This window comes from Cuculus canorus, chromosome 32 (genome assembly GCF_017976375.1).
Source record: "Cuculus canorus isolate bCucCan1 chromosome 32, bCucCan1.pri, whole genome shotgun sequence".
Taxonomy (NCBI): Eukaryota; Metazoa; Chordata; class Aves; order Cuculiformes; family Cuculidae; genus Cuculus; species Cuculus canorus.
In genome coordinates this window covers 108,327-130,573 of record NC_071432.1, presented here as the reverse complement: position 1 = coordinate 130,573, position 22,247 = coordinate 108,327, and the positions used below count along the sequence as shown (strand labels likewise).

Below are 22,247 nucleotides of genomic sequence, written 5' to 3'. Positions count from 1 at the left end.
CCCCCAAAACCCCTTGAAGAGGGGGAAGAAGAAAGTAGGGACCCCCCTATGTCCCTTTTTGAGGGGATTGCCCCCCCCCCGCGGTCCCCTTTTGTTTTTTTTGGGGGGGGGAGGGCTGCAGCCCCTCTTTGGGGTGGGGGACCCCTCTTTTTTTGAGGGGGGGAATCCCCCATTTCTCCAGCCCCCCCCCCCCCAACTTCCCAGCATTTAGACCCTGGCAGCCGCCCAGGGGATGACGGGAAACCCCCCCATAAGGTCAGAGCACTTCCCCCCCATGATGTCATCACCCAGCCCAGATTTTGGGGGGGGGGAAGGCCACAACCCCCAAAACCAATAAAGCAAAATGGGGGGGAAACATTTATTGGGATACAGCATTTAGTGACAACCCCCCCCGCAACTTTGGGGGTTCACGGATTTCCCCCCCCCCCCAATTCGGCCTCCCTGCATGGTGAGGGCACCCCCAAAATGGGGGGGGCTGCAGTTTTGGGGTTCAACCGGTCTCATGAGGAGGGGGGGGGCCAAGCCTTCCGTCCCACCCCAGGACACCCCAACATTTAAGGGGGGACCTTGGAACCCACAGGACTCGGGGTCCCTTCAAAGGGGTGGTTGGGGGCGTGTCACTTAGGAGAGGCATTTTTGGGGTACCCCTTCCAAGGGCTGTTTTAGGGTTCTTATGATTAAGGTGCCCTGTTTTAGAACACCCAGTTTTGGGCTCCCCCCCTCAGGGATTGTTTCAGCGCACCCACTTTCGGGGTCCCCCTTCCAGGGGCTGTTTCAGGGCACCCAGTTTCAAAGCACCCAGTTTTGGGGTCCCCTTTTCAGACACTGTTTTAGGGCACCCACTTTTTGGGTTCCCACTGCAGAGGAGGCTTTGGGGTGCCCTGTTTCAAGGTTCCATTTCTGGAGTACCCATTTCAGGACCAGTTTCGGGGTGCCCAGTTTTGGGGTTCCATTTTTCACGCGCCTTTTTCAGAGAAGCTTTTGGGCCGCCCGGTTTCAAGGCTCTGTTTTTGGGGTGCCCCTCTCAGGAGCTGTTTTGGGGGGCCGGGTTTTGGGGTGCCGGGTTTTGGGGTGCTGGGTTTTGGGGGGCTTAGGCCTGGATGCCGCTCTTGGTGCTGAAGGCCAAGTAGTAGACGCCGAGGCCGATGGCGGCCGCCACCACCTCCGTCGACACCCACGGCCCCGTCCAAGCGCCCTGAGGGACACAGGGGGGGTCACGGCTGCACCCCAAAAGCCCCCAAGCCCCATGGTGACCCCCAAAATCCCACAGCAATACCCAAATCCCCCCCCTGTGCCCCACAGGGACCCCAAAATCCCACAGGAACCCCCAAATCTCCCCCCCCCGTGCCCCACAGGGACCGTCAAAATCCCACAGTAATCCCCAAGCACCCCCAAATTTCCCCCACAACCCCCAAATCCCCAAAGCCCCCCCTGTACCCCCAAAATCCCATAGAGACCCCAAAGACCCCTACAGCCTCCCTCAACCCCATGGGGATCCCCAAATCCCCTCTTGTGCCCCACGGCAACCACCAAATCCCCCCCCAACACCCCCATGTGCCCCACAGCGACCCCCAAAACCCCCCAGGGAACCCCCACATCCCCCCCCGTGCCCCACAGTGATCCTCAAAACGCCCCAGGGAACCCCCACATCCCCCCCTGTGCCCCACAGGGATCCCCAAAATCCCATAGAGACCCCAATTCTCCCTCTCAGTCCCACAGGGACCCCCTCCCCCCAGTACCACGGGAACCCCCAAATCCCATCTCAGCCCCACAGGGACCCCCAAATCCCCAAGGACCCCCCCCAAACCTACCCGGTGGTCGACACTGACGGTGAAAAGAGGGCGGATACGCGAGACATCCTCGTTGTTGCGCTGGGCCTGGGCCGAAAAAGGGGGTTCAGTGAGGGAAAAAGTGGGACCTGGGGGTTTTGGGGGGCTCGGGGGGAGGTTGGGGGGCTCAGAGGGTCCCCACCTTGCGAAGAGCGCTGTAGGATTCCTCGTCAAAGAACTTAACCTCGTAGGTGCCCGAGTGGGCGTTGCGGTGCTCCAGGCTCCACGAGACCTGGGCAGGGCCAAAAGTGAACCCCAAAAATCCAGACCCTGAACCCCCAAATCCTAGAAAAACCCCAAATTCTAAGAACCCCCCCTGAACCCCCCAAAAATCCAGCTCTGAACTCCCCAAAATACTAAGAAACTCCCAGATCCAAACCCTGAAACCCCAAATCCAGCCCTGAACCCCCCAAAATACTAAGAAACCCCCAAATCCAGAGCCTGAAGCTCCAAATCCAGCCCTGGACCCCCCCCAACACTAAGAAACCCCCAAATCCAGAGCCTGAAGCCCCCAAAATCCAACCTTCAACCCCCAAGCCCAGACCCTGAACTCCTGCACCGAACTCCCAAATCCTCCTGGATCCTTTTGCACCCCAAAATCTCTCCCTGCACCCCCAAACCCCCCACGTTCAACCTAAACTCTACCTCTTACACCCCTATAAGCCACTGAACCTCCAACCAAACTCTCTGAACCCTCAACTAAGCCCCCCAAATCCTTACACTGAACTCCCTGGACCCCTTTTGCACCCCCAAAGCCCCTCTCTGCACCCCAAAACCCCTCCCTGCTCCCCTAATTCCCCCCTCCAGCTCACCTGGTAACGCCCCACGTCCTGCCCGCGCGTCACCGGGAACTGCTTTCCATTGACATCGGCGTAGAGCGCTACGTTCTGTGGGCACACGGGGGCTGTGAGGGGTCAGGAGGGGACCCCAAGTCCTCCAAATCCTCCTCAGCCCCCCCAAAATCCCCCTCCCACCCCCTGCCCCTCTGACCTGGGCGCCGTTGCGGCAGGCGAGCGAGATCTCCACCACAAAAACGCTCTCGGAGGCGATGACAGCGTCCGAGGTGGTGTAATAAGAAGGGACGATGGTGGGTTCGGGGCACGGCTCGCCTAAAAGAAGGGGAGAAAATGGGGTCCTGGTATCCCCAAAACCGGCCCCACAGCCCCCCAAAGCTTCTCATTGACCCCCCAATCCACCCCATGGACCCCCTAAACCACCCTATAAATCCCCTCTAAACCCCAACCCACCTCCACAGCCCCCCAGATCTGCTCCACAGGCCACCACTGACCCCCAAAACCACCCCACAGCCCCTCAGCGACCCCCATAACTACTCCACAGTCCCCACTGACCCCCAAAACCAGCCCATAGTCTCTCATTGATTCTCAAATCGACCCCGTAACCTCCCCTTGACCCCCCAAAACGACCCCATAGGCCCTCAAACTGCCCTGTAGCCTCCCAGTACCCACAAGACCACCCCACAGGCCTACACTGAACCCCAAAACCACCCCACAGGCCCTCACTGACCCCCAAACACGCCCCATAGCTCTTTATTGACCCGCAAAATCACCACATAGGCCCTCATTGACCCCCAAAATCATCCCATAGCCCCTCATTGACTCCCAAAGCCACCCCATAGGCCCCCACTGACCCCCAAAACCACCCCATAACCTCTCACTGACCCCCCCCACCCATCCTACAGCCCCCACTGACCCCCATAACGGCTCCAAAGGCCCTCATTGACCCCCAAAACTACTCCATAGCCCCTCACCGACCCCCCACACCCATCCTATAGTCCCCACTGACCCCCATAACGGCTCTAAAGGCCCCCATTGACCCCCAAAACTACTCCATAACCCCTCACTGACCCCCCATACCCATCCTACAGCCCCCACTGACCCCCATAACGGCTCCAAAGGCCCTCATTGACCCCCAAAACTACTCCATAGCCCCTCACCGACCCCCCACACCCATCCTATAGTCCCCACTGACCCCCATAACGGCTCCAAAGGCCCCCATTGACCCCAAAGCTACTCCATAACCCCTCATTGACCCCCCCCACCCATCCTACAGCCCCCACTGACCCCCATAACGGCTCCAAAGGCCCTCATTGACCCCCAAAACTACTCCATAACCCCTCACTGACCCCCCACACCCATCCTATAGTCCCCACTGACCCCCATAACGGCTCCAAAGGCCCTCATTGACCCCCATAACGGCTCCATGACCCCCAAAACCACTCCATAACCCCTCACTGACCGCCACAAGCACTCCACAGCCCCCCATAACTACTCCCCAGGCCCCCATTACCCCCCAAACCCACCCAGATTCCCCCAAAGCCCATCCCCGACCATAAAAGACCCCCTCCAAGTGCTCCAGAGCCCTCAACCCGCCCTCAGGAGCGTCCTTCGTACCCGCAGCCCCAACAACCGCCGCCAACAGCAGCAGCACCGCCCGCAGCGCCGGAACCGCCATTACTGCCGCCTTTCCCGCCACAAGCCACGCCCCCCGCCACAAGCCACACCCCCCGCCGGGCAGCGACCAATCAGCTACGAGGCGGCGTGGCAAACGTGGCCTTATTGGCCGCGTGGCTCCCGCACAAGGGAAAGGGGGCGTGGCCACTCAGCTGCGGGGGGAGGAGGGGGCGTGGGCGTGGCAAAATGGCGGATGGGATGGATGGTGCTTTTCTTCGCATCAACGCGGCCGTAGGATGGCGGATCCTTCTCACGAATTTGAGCGCTTTTTGGCCTCAAAACAGAACTGAGGCGAGGATGTAAAGGGAAAGCCCCTCAGCGTGGGCGCCACCGGAATAAAATGGCGGTGGCCGCCTCTCGCTCGAAGGCAGGGGTGCCGTTGTGCGCATGCGCGGTGCCTCCCAGGCACAAAATGGCCGCCGCGACTTATGTGGCGCGAGGGGAAGTGCGGGGCAGAAATCTCGCGAGATCTAACGAGAGGCAAAAAAGGGAAGGATAGAAGACTCGCGAGGTTTCAGCCCCGTCGCGGGGACGGCCGAGGCGTAGGCGCAAAGTCTCGCGAGAACAGCGGGCGGAGCGGCCATGGCGGCGGCGCTGGGTGCGGCGCGGCGGCTCCGGTTACCGGCGCTGCTGGCCCCGCGCTCGGTAAGTGCTGAGACCTCGGAGCCCTGCGCTACACACACCGGGGGGGGCTGCGTGCGGTGATTGGCTACGGCCGCGGGGGAAGGGGGGGGGGGCGCTGGGATCTCATTGGGCGAGGGGGCGGGGTTTAGCTGCCAGGGCGGGGTCTGATTGGCTGAGGGGGAGGGAGGGGAGGGGCTTAGCGACTTCTCGTGTGCTGATTGGTTGTTATTTCTGGATGGGGCGGGGCTTAGCGGGGGCGGGGCTCGGATGGTTCTGTAGGTGCGGTGTAGTCAGCGGTCATTAGTGTTAATGAGGGGTTGGGGATGGGAGGAGCGCTGGGAGCACTGGGAGGGGCACTGGGAGCACTGGGAGGGGCACTGGGAGTACTGGAGGGCTCTGGGAGTACTGGAGGGCACTGGGAGGAGCACTGGGAGGAGCACTGGGAGGAGCACTGGGAGGAGCACTGGGAGGAGCACTGGGAGTACTGGAGGGCACTGGGAGTACTGGAGGGCACTGGGAGTACTGGAGGGCACTGGGAGCACTGGGAGGGGCACTGGGAGGAGCACTGGGAGCACTGAGAGGAGCACTGGGAGTACTGGAGGGCACTGGGAGTACTGGAGGGCACTGGGAGCACTGGGAGGGGCACTGGGAGGAGCACTGGGAGCACTGAGAGGAGCACTGGGAGTACTGGGGGGCACTGGGAGGAGCACTGGGAGGAGCACTGGCAGTACTGGGGGGCAGTAATGGGGCACTGTGGGGATACTGGGAGCGCTGGGGGGTGTACTGGGAGGCACTGGGATCACTGAGGGGGCACTGGGAGCACTGGGACATCCCCCCCCCCCCCCCCAGACTATGACCCCCCCCGTCCCCCCTAGGTCTGCTTTTCCCATGATGCCGAGCGGCGCCACCTCCCGCCCGTAAGTCCCCAACTTGGGGTGTCCCCCCAGCCCCCAAACCTCACCCCCCCACGGGGGAGGGGCAAGGAGCACCCCAAAAATAGAACAGGGGGTCCCCAAAACCCCCATTTCTGCTGGGAGGGGGGTGGTTTGGGGTCTCTGAGCCCCCCAAGTGTGTGTGTGTGGGCAGTTTGGGGGCTCTGAGACACCCAAATTTGAAGGGTGGGGTCCCCAAAACCATCCTGGTGCTTCTCAGGGGCTGGGGGGGCAATTTGGGGTCTCTGAACCCCACAATTTGGGGTCCAGGGACGCCCAATTTTGGGATGGGGGCAATTTGGGGTTTCTGAGGCCCTATTTTGGGGCAATATGGGGTCTCAGGGACCCCCAATTTTGGGATGGGGGCAATTTGGGGTCTCTGAGGCCCCATTTTGGGGGAATTTGGGGTCTCAGAAACCCCCAATTTTGGGATGGGGGCAATTTGGGGTCTCTGAGCCTCCGTTTTGGGGTGGTTTGGGGTCTCTGAGGCCCCCGAATTTAGGGGGGGGGGCAGTTTCGGGGTCTCTGAACCCCCCATTTTTGGGTTGGGGGGTGTCCCTAAGTGGGTGTGCATGGTGTTTGCTGTGTGATTTGGGGGGGCCCTGAGCTCGCTGTGTGCATCCGGCCCCCCCTAAATGCTATCGCTCCCCCATTCCGTGTGCCCACCACCCCCCCTCGTTACTAATTACTGTCGCTAATTACCTCTCGGCTTCGTCACGGCCACCCGCAGCAACCCCGTAGCATCGTGAGTACTCTAAAATGCATGTGAAGGGGGGGTCCCCGCACCCCAAAAACTCGGGAGGGGGACACAGTGGGGGGGTCCTCACCCTCTTGGTGCCCCCCCCAAAACAGCCCCCCCCGGCCAAGTATGGCGGAAGACACACGGTGACGATGATCCCCGGCGACGGCATCGGCCCTGAGCTGATGCTCCACGTCAAGGAGGTTTTCAGGTGGGTTTTATTGGGGGGGTGGGGGGTCCCCAAAACCACCCTGGTGCTTCTCAGGGGCTGGAGGGGCAATCTGAGGTCTCTGAGCCCCACAATTTGGGGGTCTCAGGGACCCCCAGTTTTGGAATGGGGGGGCAATTTGGGGGCTCTGAGCCCCCGTTTTGGGGTGGTTTGAGGTCTCTGAGGCCCCATTTTGGGGCAATTTGGGGTCTCAGGGACCCCCAATTTTGGGATGGGGGCAATTTGGGGGCTCTGAACCCCTGTTTTGGGGTGGTTTGAGGTCTCTGAGGCCCCATTTTGGGGCAATTTGGGGTCTCAGGGACCCCCAGTTTTGGGATGGGGGCAATTTGGGGGCTCTGAACCCCGGTTTTGGGGTGGTTTGAGGTCTCTGAGGTCCCATTTTGGGGCAATTTGGGGTGTCAGGGACCCCCAATTTTGGGATGGGGGCAATTTGGGGGCTCTGAACCCTTGTTTTGGGGTGGTTTGGGGTCTCTGAGCCCCTCATTTTGAGGTGGGGGCAATTTGGGGTCTCTGAGCCCCAAAATTTGGGGCAATTTGGGGTCTCTGAGCCCCTATTTTGGGGTGGTTTGGGGTCTCTGAGGCCCTATTTTGGGGCAATTTGGGGTCTCAGGAACCCCCAGTTTTGGGATGGGGGCAATTTGGGGTCTCTGAGCCCCAATTTTGGGGCGGTTTGAGGTCTCTGAGGCCCCATTTTAGGGCAATTTGGGGTCTCAGGGACCCCCAATTTTGGGATGGGGCAGTTTGGGGTCTCTGAGCCCCCATTTTGGGGTGGTTTGGGGTTTCTGAACCTCTAATTGGGGGGGGCAATTTGGGGTCTCTGACCCCCCCTCATTTTGGGGTGGATTAGGGGTCTCTGACCCCCCCATTTTGGGGCCGGGGGGGCAGTTTAGGGTCCCTGAGCCCCCTGTTTTGCAGTGGTTTGGGGTGGGGGGGTCCCCCCGTTTTTTGGGGGGGTCAATCTGTGCTGCCCCCCCAGACACGCCTGCGTCCCGGTGGATTTCGAGGAGGTGAAGGTCGGCGCGGAGGCGCCCGAAGATGACGTCCACAACGCCATCATGGCCATCCGCCGCAATGGCGTTGCCCTCAAGGGTGAGGGACCCCCCTGAAATCCTTGGGGACCCCTCTAAATCCTTGGGGACACCCCTAAAACCTTAGGACCCCCTAAAATCTTAGGGCCCCCCCCCCCGGTTGGACCACCCTCGAAAAGCTTGGGGGTCCCCCTTGAGGCCTTGGGGACACCCCTAAAACCTTGAGGACCCCCCCAGGATCTATGTGCCCCCCCCCAAAAAAAGCTTGGGGACCCCCCCCCCCCCCTAAACATTGGGGACCTTCGTGACCCTTCCTGTGCCCCCCCAGGAAATATTGAAACCAACCACAACCTCCCGCCCAGCCACAAATCCCGCAACAACCTCATCCGGTGAGGGGACTGGGAGGCACTGGGGGTACTGGGAGGGGACTGGGAGGCACTGGGGGTACTGGGAGGGGACTGGGAGGGGACTGGGGGCACTGGGAGGGGACTGGGAGGGACTGGAGGCACTGGGAGGGGATTGGGAGGGGACTGGGAGGCACTGGGAGGGGACTGGGAGGCACTGGGGGCACTGGGTGGGACTGGGAGGGACTGGGGGCACTGGGAGGGCACTGGAAGGGGACTGGGAGGCACTGGGAGGCACTGGGAGGGGACTGGGAGGGACTGGGGGCACTGGGGAGAAGGAGGGAGCGCTGGGAGGGGATGGGGAGCACAGGGGTGCACTGGGAGCACTGGGAGGAAGTACTGGGGGAATACTGGGATGACGTAGAGTCTGTTGGGAGTCACTGGAGGAAAGGAGAGGGCGCCGGGAGGGGATGGGGAGCACCGAGAGGGGGTACTGGGAGGCTACTGGGAGGCTACTGGGAGCACTGGGAGGGTGGTGACGCGCTGGGAGCCCCCCCAGGACCAGCCTGGATCTGTTTGCCAACGTCATCCACTGCCAGAGCCTGCGCGGCGTGGAGACGCGGCACCGCGGCGTCGACATCCTGCTGGTGCGCGAGAACACCGAGGGCGAGTACAGCAGCCTCGAGCACGAGGTCGGCCCCGCGCCGCCGGTGACACCAGTAACACCAGTTACCCACTGGGAGCCCCCACCGACCCCCCTTTCCCCCCCAAACCCGACTGGCCACGACCACCAATGGGAGTGGCTTTGCTTTTGGCCACGCCCCTTTCTCACTGACCACGCCCCTTCTTCGGTCTGGTCACGCCTCCCCCCCGATTGGCTTCAGTGCTCCCAGGCCACTCCCAGTTCCTCTCTGTGTCCTCCCAGTCCACCCAGTGCACTCCCAGTTCCCCTCTGTGTCTACCCAGTGCACTCCCAGTTCCACTCTGTGTCCTCCCAGTCCACCCAGTGCCCTCCCAGTTCCCCTCAGTGTTCCCTCTCAGGGCACACAGTTCCTCCCAGTGCTCCCAGTGCCATTTCCAGTGCTCCCAGTGCACTCCCAGTTCCCCTTCATGTCCCTCCAGTGTTCCTGCAGTGTCACCCAGTGCCCCCCAGTTACCCCAGAGCACCCCCAGTCTCTCCCAGTTCATCCCAGCACTGCCCAGTTGCCTCCTAGTCTCCTCGATGTTCTCCCAGCTCATCCCATTCCATCCCAGTGTTCTTCTAATGCCACCCAGTGCACTCCCAGTTCACCTCTGTGTTCTCCCAGTGCTCCCAGTGTACTCCCATTTCCCCTCAGTGTTCTCTCCCAGTGCCACCCAGTCCACTCCCAGTAACCGCCCAGTGCCCATCGCCCAACACAGAGGGCGAGCAGAGCAACGCGACGCACGAGGTGCCACCAGTACCTCCCAGTCCAGACCAGTAACCCCCCAATGCCCTCCCAGTACCCCCTAGAGCTCTCCCAGTGCTCCCAGTACCCCCCCTCTTTTCCAGAGCGTGGCAGGGGTGGTCGAGAGCCTCAAGATCATCACGGCCGGGCGGTCGCGCCGTATCGCCCACTACGCCTTCCGCCTCGCCCGCGCCGCGGGGCGCCGCAGCGTCACCGCCGTGCACAAAGCCAACATCATGTGAGGGGGGGGCAATCGGGGGGGGCATCGGGGGGTCGTGTTGGGTGTTTGGGGGTCCTAGAGGGGCATTTAGGGGTCCTGGGGGGCATTTGGGGTGGTCGAGGGTCCCAGAGGGGCATTTAGGGGTCCTGGGGGGGCATTTGGTGTGGTCGAGGGTCCCAGAGGGGCAATTGGGGGTCTTGAGGGGTGTTTAGGGGTCCTAAAGGAGCAATGGGGGGTCCTGGGGAGGGTTGGGGTGATCAGGGGTTCTAGAGCAGCAGTTTGGGTTCTTGAGCCGGGGGCAATTGGGAGGTCTCTAGGTGGGGGGTGGGGGTCCGAGGGGGTGTGTTAGGATAACAGAGGCGGTTTGGGGGTGTCCCGGGGGGTTTGGGGGTCCCTGACACCCCCCCAGGAAGCTGGGGGACGGGCTGTTCCTGCAGTGCTGCCGCGAGGTGGCGGCCGAGTACCCCGAGATCACCTTCCAGAACATGATCGTGGATAACACCACCATGCAGGTAAACCCAGTGCTCCCAATACACACCAGTAACCCCCCCCAGTAGCCCCCCAGTACCCCTCTGCTGCTCTCAGCGCCTTTTGCCAGAGCTCCCAGTGCGTCCCAGTGCTCCCTCAGTGCCCCCAGTGCCCCTGCTAAAGCTCCCAGTGTGTCCCAGTACCTCCCAGTAGCCCTCTCAGTACCCCTTTGCTCCTCCCAGTGCCCCTTGCCAGAGCTCCCAGTGCATCCCAGTGCCTCCCAGTGCTCCCAGTGCCTCCCAGTGCTCTGTTCCCTGCAGTTGGTGTCACGGCCGCAGCAGTTTGATGTGATGGTGATGCCAAACCTCTACGGAAACATCGTCAGCAACGTCTGCGCGGGGCTCGTGGGGGGCCCCGGCCTCGTCCCTGGCGCCAACTACGGCCACGATTACGCCGTCTTCGAGACCGTGCGTGCCGGGGCACTGGGACCAGTTAGAGCCACTGGGAGAGGGGACTGGGACCAGTTAGAGCTAAAGGGGTAGAACTGGGACCAGTTAGGGGCAGTGTAGGGGGAAACTGATACAGGACTGGGACCAGTTAGAGCCGCTGGGTGGGGACTGGGAGCAGTTACAGATTCTGGAGGGGGGGGCCATTGGTACAGGACGGGGACCAGTTACAGACAGTGGGGGGGCACTGGTAAAGACTGGGACCAGTTACAGCCATTGCGGGGACTGGTACAGGTCTGGGACCAGTTACAGCCAGTGCAGGGGGAGCTGGGACCAGTTAGAGCCATGGGTGGGGTGGGTACTGGGACCAGTTAGAGGCACCAGGGTGGAACTGGGACCGGACTGGGACCAGTCAGAGCTCCCATGGTCCCTGAGGAGCTGTTTTCCCCCTCGCAGGCGACGCGGAACACGGGCAAGAGCATCGCCAACCGCAACGTGGCCAATCCCACCGCAGCGCTGCTGGCCGCCTGCATGATGCTGGACCACCTGCGGTGGGCGGGGCCTCAGCCAGGGGCGGGGCTTGTGGGTCCGGGGGCGGGGCACAGGATTGGGACCAGTTACAGCCACTAGGGTGGGACTGGTGTGAGACTGGGACCAGTTACGGCCACTTGGGTGGGACTGGTGTGGGACTGGAACCAGTTACAGCCACTTGGGTGGGACTGGTGTGAGACTGGGACCAGTTACGGCCACTTGGGTGGGACTGGTGTGGGACTGGAACCAGTTACAGCCACTGGAGGAGCATCCTGGGACCAGTTAAGAGACACTGGGGGGGACTGGTAGAGGACTGGGACCAGTTTCAGTCTCTGGGGAGCAGTGGACGGCGGCCTGGGGAGACCAAAAGGGGTGTGGGAGAATGGGGAGCTTGAGTGACAGTTGCCTCTGGGGGCGTGGCTTATGCTTGACCCCGCCCCCAGACTACACAGCCACGCCTCCATGATCCGCCAGGCCGTCCTCGCCTCATTGGATGACCCCCGGGTAAGCCCCACCCCCCTGCCTTGTCAATCACCCCTGCGTGGAGGGGGCATGGCCTCCACAAGTCACGCCCATCGCTTTGACCACGCCCCCTTCCCCAGACCCACACGCCCGACATCGGGGGACAGGGCACCACGTCGGGCGCAGTGCAGAGCATCCTCGCCCACCTCCCCCGCTCCTAAGGGCCCCCAAGACCTGCCTGGGGCCCCCAATAAAGAGAGGCAGGGAGCCAGGACGTTGCTTTATTTATGGGGCGTTGTTGGGTGGGTATAGGGCAGCAGCCAGGGGTGCTGCAGGCACTGGGCCGCCGTGGGGCGGGTTTGGGGCACCATGGGGTGGGTTTGGGGTGCAGGCAGAAGTCCTGCAGGCACTGAAGGTATTTGAGGTGCCGTGGGGTGAGTTTGGGGTGCCGTGGGGCGGGTTAGGGCAGCAGCCAGGGGTGCTGCAGGCACTGGGTGGCCGTTGGGTGGTTTTGGGGCGCCGTGGGGCGGGTTAGGGCAGCAGCCAGGGGTGCTGCAGGCACTGGGCGGCCGTGGGGCGGTTTTGGGGCACCGTGGGGCGGGTTAGGGCAGCAGCCAGGGGTGCCGCAGGCACTGGGCGGCCGTGGGGCGGTTTTGGGGCGCCGTGGGGTGGGTTAGGGCAGCAGCCAGGGGTGCTGCAGGCACTGGGCGGCCGTGGGGCGGTTTTGGGGCGCCGTGGGGTGGGTTAGGGCAGCAGCCAGGGGTGCTGCAGGCACTGGGCGGCCGTGGGGCGGTTTTGGGGCGCCGTGGGGTGGGTTAGGGCAGCAGCCAGGGGTGCCGCAGGCACTGGGCGGCTGTGGCGCGCCGGGCGGGCTCGTAGGCCAGCATGGGGCGCAGGAAGCGGGCGAAGGCGGCGGCGGCACCGCGGGGCCACTCGTATTTCTCCTGCAGCACCGCCCGCAGCCCCCATGGCCGCAGGTGGCGGATGTGGCGCAGCTCCCCTGGGGCGGGAGGGGGCGTGGCCGTGTGAGGGCACGCCCCCTTTGCAACCCCCCCTTTAGCCCCGCCCCTCCATGTGGCTCCATCTCCTCAGCCCAACCCCATCATCTCTTTAGTCCCAGAGCAGTTGGGGGGGTACTGGGGTGATACTGGGACCAGTTAGAGTCACTGAGGGGCTATTGGAGGGGTTCTGGGGTATACTGGGATGAGCTACAATTATTGAGAGGGGTCTGGGGGAACACTGGGACCTGTTAGAGCCACTGAGGGGTATTAAGGGGGCTCTGGAGGGATACTGGGATGAATTAGAGTTATTGAGGGGGTTCTGGGGCGATACTGGGACCAGTTAGAGCCACTGAGGAACTATTGCGGGGGTCTAAGGGGATACTGGGACCAGTTAGAGCCACTGAGGACCCGCTGAGGGGTTCTGAGGAGGGGTGGGGGCTACTGGGAGCACTGGGCAGGATGGGAGGTCTTGGGGCGCACCAGGGGCTCCTCACCTCGGCGGTTGAAGAACTCCCTGGAGTAGCGCCCGCCCAGCGCCACGTGCCGGGGGATCTCGCCCAGCAGCTCGATCACGTGCGCCAGGTGGTCTGCGAGGGGGTGGAGCCACATCAGGCCACACCCTTCCCTTTCACACCTCTTTGGCCACGCCCCCTCAAAGTACCACACTCCTTATAGTATTCATTATGACCCCCAGCCACACCCTTTTGACCTCACAACCCTGTTGGAAGCCACGCCCCTTCCTCCCAATCCACCCCCATTAATTCACCCTGGGTCACCACAGACCACGCCCCATCTAAGCCACGCCCCCTCTGACTCCACCGCCGTTGGAAGCCACGCCCCCTTGCAACCCACTCCCATTCACACACACTGGGGCATCGCAGGCCACGCCCCATCGAGACCACGCCCATTCATTCACCCACCCCAAGTCCTCACAGGCCACGCCCCACCGAGGCCACGCCCCCTCGCCCCCACCTACCCTCATCCCGGCTGTAATCCTCCCCTGAATGGGGCTCGAAGAGGTAATCGCCCGTCGCCAGCTCAAAGGCCTGAGGGCAGAGCGAGGCCGTGGGTCGTGCTGTGGGGCAGTGTGGGGCCACGGGTGACTCTGTGGGGGTCACTGTGGGGCTGGGCTGTGGGACTATGGGTTGCGTCGCAGGGCCGTGGGTCGTGCTATGGGGCCATGAGTCACTATGGGTCATGCTGTGGGGCCATGGGTTGTAATGGGTCATGCTGTGGGTCGCTATGGGTCACACTGTGTGTGCTGCGCAGTGGGTCGTGCTATGGGGCCATGGGTCGCTGTGGGTCATGCTATAGGGCGATGGATCACTATGGGTCATGCTGTGGGTCGCTATGGGGCTGTGGGTCACTACATGTCATGCCATAGGGCTGTGGGTCACTATGGGTCACGCTGTGTGTGCTGCGCAGTGCGTCATGCTATGGGGCCATAGGTCGTTATGGGTCGTGCTGTGGGGCTCTGGGTTATGCTATAGGGCCATGGGTTGCTATGGGTCATGCTATAGGGCTGTGGGTCGCTATAGGTCAGGCCGTGGGGCTGTGAACTGCTATGGGTTGTGCTGCGTGTGCTGCACAGTGGGTCGCTCCACAGGGCCGTGGGTCGCCGTGGGTCGCTCCACGGGGCCGTGGGTCGCCGTGGGGCCGCGCCGTGGGTCACTCACCATGCAGGCGGTGCTCCAGATGTCGGCGGGGGGGCCGTAGCCGGCGCCCAGCAGCACCTCCAGCGCCCGGTACTGCCGTGTCTGAATCGACTCCGTGAAGTGACGGTGCTGGGGGGCGGCAGACCCATGGCTGACCCACAGCTGCCCCCCCTGCCCCACAGCTGCCCCACAACAACACCCCCAGCCCCACAGCTGCACCCCCTGCCCTACACCTGCCCTCCAACAACACCCCCAGCCCCACCGCTGCCCCCTAGTGGCACCCCCCCCGACCCACAGGTGCACCCTCTGACCCACAGCTGCCCCCCAACGGCAACCCCTGACCCACAGCTGCACGTACAGCGCCCCCCCCAGCACCCCGGGTGCCCCCCAACCTCGACATCCCCCCCAGCCCCCCAAGTGCCCCCCTCACCACCCAGCAGCCGTTGCCCAGGTCGGCGATCTTGATGCGCAGCCGTGGGGCGCAGTGGGGGTCCAGGGGGTTCTCCTGCCCCTCCGGCCCCACGGAGCCTGGGGGGGGGGGGCACAGAGGGGTCAGCGACAGCCCTCGACACCCCCAATTCGACTCCAATTGCCCCCAAATCCACCCCAGCCCCCCCAATTCTGCCCCAATTACCTCCCAGTTCTACCCTAATTGCCCCTCAAATCCCCCTCAGTTACCCCACCACCACCCCAATTGCCCCCCAACTCCCACCAGTGTGCCCCAACCAACCCTCAAATTCACCCCAACTCCCCCAGTTCTGCCCCAATTGCCCCCCAACTCCCACCAGTGTGCCCCAACCGACCCTCAAATTCACCCCAACTCCCCCAGTTCTACCCCAATTGCCCCCCAACTCCCACCAGTGTGCCCCAACCGACCCTCGAATTCACCCCAACTCCCCCAGTTCTACCCCAATTGCCCCCCAACTCCCCCCCCCCTCACCGAGGGTGCTGGGGGGCCCCCCTGAGCCCCCCGAGAGCAGGGAGCCCGAGGTGGGGGTGAGCAGGGAGTCGGAGGCGGAGCTGGGGCTGGGGGGGCGGCGGGGGGGGGCCCCGCCTGCCCCGCCCGAGGCGGAGGAGCCCCCCGAGCGCAGGGTGTGAACCCCTGAGGAGGAGGCGCCGCTGGGGGGGCTGCTCGCGTCGGGGGCCTCGCGGTGGGGTGCCTCTGCCATGAGGGGGGGGCAAACATAGTGAGACCCCAACCCTGGGAGCGCCCCCTCTGCCCCACAGCCACCCCCAGGGGGCACAGCATGAGGGGACCCCAAAAACCACCCACCCTATAATCCAAAACAACTTCAGGGGCCCCAAAAATGACTCCCGGGATCCCAAATGCACACGGGGGACCCTCAAACCCACCCTCAGGGACCCCAAATCCACACAGGGAGCTTCAAACTCACCCCCAGAGACCCCAAAAATGACTCCTGGGATCCCAAATGCACACGGGGACCCTCAAACCCACCCCCGGAGCCCCAGAAATGACTCCCGGGATCCCAAATCCACACAGGGACCCTCAAACCCACCCCCAGGGACCCCAAATCCACACAGGGAGCTTCAAACTCACCCCCAGAGACCCCCAAAATGACTCCTGAGATCCCAAATCCACACAGGGAGCCTCAAACCCACCCTCAGGACTCCAGAACTACCCCGAGGGACCCCAAATTCAAGCCTGGAGACCCTCAAAGCCCCCCCCAGTCACCGACCGAGGCCGTTGGGGGCCCCCGGGGAGCCCCCGCTCTCGCTTTGCCGCTCCAGGTCACGCAGGCGCTGGGCGAGGAGGCGGCTCTGGCGCCGCTGCCGCCGGCGTCTGCGGCGTCGCTGGGCACGGGAGAGGCGCTCCTGATGCAGAGATGGAGGCGTGCGAGGAGGCACACGGGCGTGCGAGGAGGCGTGAAAGGGCAGCACACGCGTGAGCAAGAGTCACACGCGCATGCGGTAAGGCACGCGAGGCCACACAGGTGCGGAAGAAGGCACGTGAAATCACGTAGGTGTGCAAGGGCGGCACACACGACGAGGCGTGCGAAGTCACAGGGGCGTGCAAAGTCACAGGCGTGCAAGATATTGAAGGCACATGGCGGTTCAAAGGCGACACACGTGCTAGGAGACATGCAAAGTCACACGGGCGTGCAAGGAGGTGTTGAAGCCATATGCAGGCGTGGAGACGTGTCGGGAGAGGCGTGAAGATGCAGGCGTGCAAGATGTCGAAGCCACACGCATGTTCGAGGGCAGCACACGTGCGAGGAAGGGTACGAAGTCAGGCAGGAGTGCAAAATGTGACAAGTCACGCGGTTGTGCGAGTCGGGGGAAGCGTGCGGGCGTGCGAGGAGGCGTGCGAAGCTCCTGCCCCACTCACGGGGACGTCCTGGGGAGCGGAGCTCACTGTGGGGAGAGCGGGAATGAGGGGGACACCGGGGGTCCTGGGGGTCCCAGTCCCCTCCCCTCGATCCCAGGGGTCCCGGGGGGTCCCAGTCCCCTTCCCTCGATCTTGAGGGGGGTCACAGTCCCTTTCCCTCAATCCCCTCAATCCCAGGGGCATTACAGCCCCCTCCCCAAGATCCTGAGGGTCCCAGGAGGGTCCCAACATCCTCCCCTCAATCCCAGGGGTCCCGGGGGGTCCCAGCCCCCTCCCCTCGATCTGGGGGGGGGTCACAGTCCCTTTCCCTCAATCCCCTCAATCCCAGGGGCGTTACAGCCCCCTCCCCAAGATCCTGGGGGGTCCCAGCCCCCTCCCCTCGATCCCACGGGTCCCAGGTGTTCCCAGAGGAGGTCCCAGCCCCCTCCCCTCAATCCCAAGGTACCTGCACTTTTTGGGGGGCCCTCCCCCCGGGCCCAGCGCGCGGCCTGCGCCGCCAGCTGCCGCACAAAGGGATCTCCGACGCAGAGGAGCACGTTCTCGGGTTTGATGTCCGTGTGGATGATCTTGCATTTGGTGTGCAGGTAATCCAGCCCCTCCAGCACCTGCGCCAGGGCACCCCAACGTCAGGGGGGCTCCCCAAGACCTTGGGGGGCACCTTGAGACCCCCCCCATGCTAGCCCCAGGGAGGAGGATCAGGGTCCCCATATGAGTCAGGGGGCATTTGGGGGGCTCGAAGGGGGCTCCTGGGGGCAATCGTGTGGTTCTGAGCAAGCTGTCTAGGGAGAACTTGGGGGATTAGGGGGGGCTCTGGGCAGGACAATGAGGGGGGCCAGTGGGAATAGGGGGCTCTAGGGGTCCTGGGGGGGTTCCTGAACCCCCCACTCACCTGCCGCAAGATGCTCTTGACGCAGGGCAGGGGCAGCCCTTGGTAGTTGGATTTGATGATCCAGCGCAGGAGCTGGGGGCCCAGCACCTCCAGCACCATGCACACGTCTTGGGGGGGCGTCAAGGGGGCAAATGGACCCTTGGGACCCCTTCCAGGATCCCCTGGAACCCCCCAATAATCCCCCCGCGGGGCTGGGGGCACGAGGATCTCCCCCAGGATCCCCTAGAGGCCCCCTGGCACCCCCAGGATCTCCCTGGACGCTCCAAAACCCTCTTGGGACCCCCCCACGGGGCTGGAAACCTAAGTATCCCACCGGAACCCCCTGAATCTCCCCCCAAACCCTTGGGACCCCCCTCGAACCCCCTGCATCCCTGTCTCCCCAAGGATACGGACACCGTTGACTCCCGAAACGCGGAAGTCATCGATGAGCTGCACAATGTTCTCCCGCTTAGGGTCACTGGGGTCAGAGTCGCGGACCTGGAGGGGCACGGGGGGAGGGTTATGGGGGATTTTGGGGGGCTCTGGGGGTCCCCAGTTTTGGAGTGGGGGCACCCACTCACGCATTTGAGCAGTTTGATCTCATCCAGCGCAGTCTCTGTGTATTGGGGCGCGCTCTTCACCACCTTCAGCGCCACGAAACGCTTCCGCCTGTGCGGTATTGCTGTGTCACAGACGGGACCCCAAAACCCCCATCCCAAAACCCCCAACCCCTATTCTGCACGGAGGGAACCCCCAAAATCCCTTATCCTGCCCAGATGGAACCCCTAAACTCCCTATCCTGCTTGTGGGGTGCCCCCAAAACTCCTTCTCCCACACAGAAGGGACGCACGAGTCCAGGGGGCCCCCAAAACCCCTTATCCTGCCCAGAAGGGACCCCCAAACCCCCCTATTCCGCCCAAAAGGCACACAGAATTCTGAAGCGGATCCCAAAACCACTTACCCTGCCCAGACAGGACGCCCAAACCCAGTCTCCTGCCTGGAGCCCCCCCCATAAAACCACCTATCCCAGGATTGCAGAGGGATCCCCCCAAACCCCCCTGCCCCACCCAGAGGAGCCCCCCAAACCCCCAGTTTGGGCTCCCCACTCACCGGAGGTCCCAGCAGAGCCAAACGGTGGAGAAGTGTCCCCATCCCAGCTTGCGCACGACATGGTAGCGCCCGTTGAAGAGGTCCCCGATCCGTACGGGGTAATACCCACCTCGAGGGGTGCACAGAGAAGGAAAAGTGGGGGCTCAGCCTTGCATCCAAATCCCTCGGTGCTCCCCCTTTACCCTCATTGCACGCGGACCCCCCGCCTCACCTTGGCAATAATCACGGGGGTCCTCCTGCTCCCCCTCGTCAGAGACCGGCAGCCCCTCGGGGAGCAGCGGCAGCGGAGGAGGGGGCTCGGGGGACGCAGCTTCTGGGGGGCTGGGGGTCCTGGGGAGGGGGAGAGCACAGCCGGGATAGAATTCCCATGTGGGGCTGGGGGAGCCCCCAAGGAATAACGGGAGGGGTGGGATTTGGGGGTCTCTAAAGGGGCTGTTAGGGTCCCCATGTGGGTTGGGGGGCTCTAAGGGGGCTGTTCAGGGTCCTCACAGGGATTTGGGGGGGACAGTGAGGGCTTGGGGGGCTCTAAAGGGGCCATTTGGGGTCCCTATGTGGGGTCTGGGGTGTCAGAAGGGATTTGGGGAACACAAAGGGGGCCACTTGTGGTTCCCACGTGGATTTAGGGGTCTCTAAGGGGGCCATTTGGGGTACCTATGTGGGTCTGGGTGTGTCAGGGGGGGATTTGGGGGGCTCTAAGGAGGCCATTTGGGGAGGTGTTGGGGGATTTGAGGTCCCTATGTGGGTCTGGAGGTGTCAGGGGGGATTTGGTGGGGTCAGGGCAGATTTGACGGGCTCTTAGGGGGCCATTTGGGGACCTTACGTAGGTCTGAAGGTGTCAGGGGAGATTCTAAGGGGGCCTTTTGCGGTCCCCATGTGGATTAGAGGGGGGCCACAGGGTGGTCCCGGTGGGAGGATGACGTAGGAGCCCCTGTTCCCACACACAGTGACCCCCCCCAAATCCCCGTTTTGCCTAGAGGGGACTCAGGATTGCGGAAGGAGCCCCCCCAACCTCCCTATCCTGCACAGAAGGGACCCCCAAACCCCCCATCCTACCCAGAGGGCCCCCTCCACTCCCCCCCAGAGGGACCCCAGAGTAGGGAGAAGGAATTGGGGGTAATCCCAGAGGGGAGAGCTGAGAGCCCTCCCTTCACTCCGAACCCGGAGCATGGGACATCACCCCCCCAAAAATAGAAATGAACTCAGGGCGCCAGGCACCGCGGGGTTAAAAATAGCCCCAGCAGGGGGAGGGGGGCGCTGGGAATGTGTGTCCCCCCTCCCCCTCACAAAAAGAGGGGGCTCAGGGAACAGGGAGACCCCCAAATCCACCCCCCCAAGCCCCGCTGTCCCCCCTCACCGCGGCGCCGGGGTCTGTTTTTTGTCCTTTTTGCGCTTTTTCTTTCTCTTGCCGGGATCTGAGGGGGAGAAGTCAGGGGGTCCTCCTGCACCACAGGGACCCTGTGTTCCCCCCCACCTCTCAGGGCTGGGAACCCCGTGTTTCTCATCAAAACATCACAAACCACCTTCCTGCCCCCAAAATTCACCTGTTTCTCCTCAAAACAACTCTCAAGCCCTACTCTTGGGACTCCCTCCAGTTGTAGGACCCCACTTTTTCCTCACAACCCACCCCCCAGCCCCAAGATTCCCACTCTTCCCCTTATAAAACCCCTCCCTCTCCCCAAAATTCACCCGTTTCTCCTCAAAACGCCCCTCAAACCCCACTCTCGGAACCCCAATAAGTTGTGGAGATGCACTTTCCCCTCACAACTCACCCCACCCAGCCCTGGGACCCCCACTTTCCTCTCAACCCCCCCTCTTTTCCCCTCACAGCCCCCCTGAAAATCCCAAAATTCACCTGTTTCTCCTCAAAACCCCCCTTAAACCCCCACTCTTTGGAACCCCCTAAAGGGACCCCAGTTTTTCCTCACAATTCACCCCTTCCAGCCCTGGAAACCCCACTTTCCCCTCAGAACACCATCTTTTTCCCCTCACAACCCCCCAGGACTCCCCAAAACCCCTTTCTACCCCCAAATCTACCTGTTTCTCCTCAAAAACACCCTCAAACCTCACTCCCGGGACCCCCCCTAGATAAAGGGACCCCACTTTCCCCTCACAATTAACCCCCCCAGAGCTGGGACCCCCATTTTTCCCCTCACAACCCCTCGAACTTCCCTTAATTCCCCCAAAATTCAACTGTCCCTCCTCAAAAAGCCCCTCAAACCCCACTCTTGGGGACCCCCCCCCCCCCGGCAAGTTGTGGGACTCTAATTTCCCCTCACAACGCCCTCAGGACTCCCCAAAACCACTTTCCACCACAGAATTCATCCGTTTTTCCACAGAAACCCCCTCAAACTCTGCTCTTGGGACCCCCCCCCGAGTTGTGGGACTCCTTTTTCCTCACAACTCATCCCCGCTCCAGCCCCAAAACTCTCACTTTCCCCCTCACAACTCCCCAAAACCCCTTTCTACACCAAAATCCACCTGTTTCTCCTCAATAACCCCCTCAAACTCCGCTCTTACGCCCCCCCCAAGTTGTGGGACACTACTTTCCCCTCACAACTCGCGCCCCCCCCCCCCCAAGGACGCCCCCTTTTTCCCCCTCATTCCCCCCCCAACCCGTGTTTTCCCGCCCTCACCGCCCCTCGCCGGCGCCCCCCCCCCGCGCAGCTCCATGCCGCGCGCGCCCCGCTCTGCGCATGCGCCGCCCCCGCCCATTGCTAGACAAGCAGGGGCGGGAAGACCTGCAGCCAATGGGAAGGCGCGGGGCGCCGCGTGGCCACGCCCCCTTGCTGGGCGGGAAATGGCGCAGCCAATGGGAAAGCGCGGAGACGCGCCTGGCCACGCCCACTAACAGGTGGAGGGGCGGGAAACGCCACAGGCAATGAGAACGCGCGGAGCCAGCCCTGACCACGCCCCCTCGCCCCACCCACGCCGCGCAGGTCCTAGCGCCCAACACCCTGCCCCCCCCGCCCCTCCAAGAGGGGTTTTAAAGGCCCCCCCAAAGGTAGAGAGCGCCCCAGAATCTTCTGGAAAGAAGTAGGACCCTCCCACAGAGCGCAGGAACCGCAAAAAGGGGCCAGGGGACCCCTAAAAGGTGCTGGGGAAGAAGAATGGGGGGGGAAGGAGGGCAAAGAGCCCCCCCCCCATGAAGAGACGGGGCCGGGGGCTGCTGGGCATCAGTTTAATAATGGGGTGCAAAGGGGGTGGTTCGGGGGGGGGGGGCAGCACCCCCAGCCCCACCGCGCACCCTCCCCTCACCCTGGGGTGCTGGAGGGGGGGGAGGGGAGGTGTCAGGGTGCTCTGGGGGGGGGGGTAGAAAGGAGGAGGACCCCCCCCACACCTCCCCAGTCAGCAAAATCCCACAGGGAATCAAAGGGGAGACCCCTCAAAAAACAGGAGCCCCCCCCTTAAATCCCACCACACCCCCCCCCCAAGACCTTCCCCTTAATTATGAAAGTGGGGGGGCTGCTTTTCACCCCCCCACACACACACAAACGTTCCCCCCCCCCCAAAAAAACC

General features: G+C 63.1%; 3 protein-coding genes across 5 annotated transcripts; 1 reads left to right on the top strand and 2 right to left on the bottom strand.

Annotated features, from left to right (window-relative positions):
- Positions 1-375: 375 nt before the first annotated feature.
- Positions 376-4,884, bottom strand: SSR4 (signal sequence receptor subunit 4). The gene is made up of 7 exons (XM_054052144.1): positions 4,776-4,884; positions 4,241-4,447; positions 2,820-2,938; positions 2,642-2,716; positions 1,972-2,061; positions 1,812-1,877; positions 376-1,195 (listed from the first exon to the last, which is right to left on the bottom strand). Exons 1-7 carry the CDS (start codon positions 4,882-4,884, stop codon positions 1,091-1,093), a joined length of 771 nt encoding a protein of 256 aa, XP_053908119.1. The 3' UTR covers positions 376-1,090.
- On the top strand, positions 4,712-12,024 carry IDH3G (isocitrate dehydrogenase (NAD(+)) 3 non-catalytic subunit gamma). The gene is made up of 13 exons (XM_054052219.1): positions 4,712-4,945; positions 5,800-5,841; positions 6,587-6,601; positions 6,709-6,806; positions 7,801-7,913; positions 8,181-8,241; positions 8,756-8,888; positions 9,728-9,861; positions 10,253-10,355; positions 10,632-10,778; positions 11,214-11,308; positions 11,732-11,792; positions 11,891-12,024. The coding sequence occupies exons 1-13, from the start codon at positions 4,883-4,885 to the stop codon at positions 11,969-11,971; spliced, it is 1,146 nt and encodes a 381-aa protein (XP_053908194.1). The 5' UTR covers positions 4,712-4,882; the 3' UTR covers positions 11,972-12,024.
- SRPK3 (SRSF protein kinase 3) lies at positions 12,024-21,407 on the bottom strand. Of its 3 annotated transcripts, XM_054052216.1 has the most exons (16): positions 21,365-21,407; positions 20,086-20,143; positions 18,943-19,061; positions 18,732-18,840; positions 18,203-18,290; positions 18,032-18,119; positions 17,643-17,749; positions 17,199-17,358; positions 16,754-16,779; positions 16,104-16,239; positions 15,347-15,568; positions 14,837-14,934; positions 14,428-14,535; positions 13,728-13,797; positions 13,246-13,338; positions 12,024-12,750 (listed from the first exon to the last, which is right to left on the bottom strand). In XM_054052216.1, exons 1-16 carry the CDS (start codon positions 21,399-21,401, stop codon positions 12,566-12,568), a joined length of 1,704 nt encoding a protein of 567 aa, XP_053908191.1. In that variant the 5' UTR covers positions 21,402-21,407; the 3' UTR covers positions 12,024-12,565. The 3 variants fall into 3 exon arrangements, with proteins under 3 accessions (XP_053908191.1, XP_053908192.1, XP_053908193.1); XM_054052217.1 differs by lacking the exon at positions 17,643-17,749 and having other exon boundaries at positions 18,036-18,119; XM_054052218.1 differs by lacking the exons at positions 20,086-20,143; positions 21,365-21,407 and having other exon boundaries at positions 18,203-18,265.
- Positions 21,408-22,247: the final 840 nt, after the last annotated feature.

Excerpts from the sequence above, each read along its gene's own strand:
- IDH3G (XM_054052219.1), top strand. The coding sequence starts at position 4,883 with ATGGCGGCGGCGCTGGGTGCGGCGCGGCGGCTCCGGTTACCGGCGCTG. Across the intron at positions 9,862-10,252 it reads GTGCACAAAGCCAACATCAT|GAAGCTGGGGGACGGGCTGT; the intron begins GTGAGGGGGGGG and ends ACACCCCCCCAG. Across the intron at positions 10,356-10,631 it reads TGGATAACACCACCATGCAG|TTGGTGTCACGGCCGCAGCA; the intron begins GTAAACCCAGTG and ends TGTTCCCTGCAG.
- SSR4 (XM_054052144.1), bottom strand. The coding sequence starts at position 4,884 with ATGGCCGCTCCGCCCGCTGTTCTCGCGAGACTTTGCGCCTACGCCTCG. Across the intron at positions 2,717-2,819 it reads CCTGCCGCAACGGCGCCCAG|AACGTAGCGCTCTACGCCGA; the intron begins GTCAGAGGGGCA and ends GTGTGCCCACAG. Across the intron at positions 1,878-1,971 it reads CCTACAGCGCTCTTCGCAAG|GCCCAGCGCAACAACGAGGA; the intron begins GTGGGGACCCTC and ends TTTTCGGCCCAG.
- SRPK3 (XM_054052216.1), bottom strand. The coding sequence starts at position 21,401 with ATGGAGCTGCGCGGGGGGGGGGCGCCGGCGAGGGGCG. Across the intron at positions 19,062-20,085 it reads AAACAGACCCCGGCGCCGCG|GACCCCCAGCCCCCCAGAAG; the intron begins GTGAGGGGGGAC and ends CCCCCTCCCCAG. Across the intron at positions 15,569-16,103 it reads GGGGGCCCCCAACGGCCTCG|AGGCACCCCACCGCGAGGCC; the intron begins GTCGGTGACTGG and ends CCCTCATGGCAG.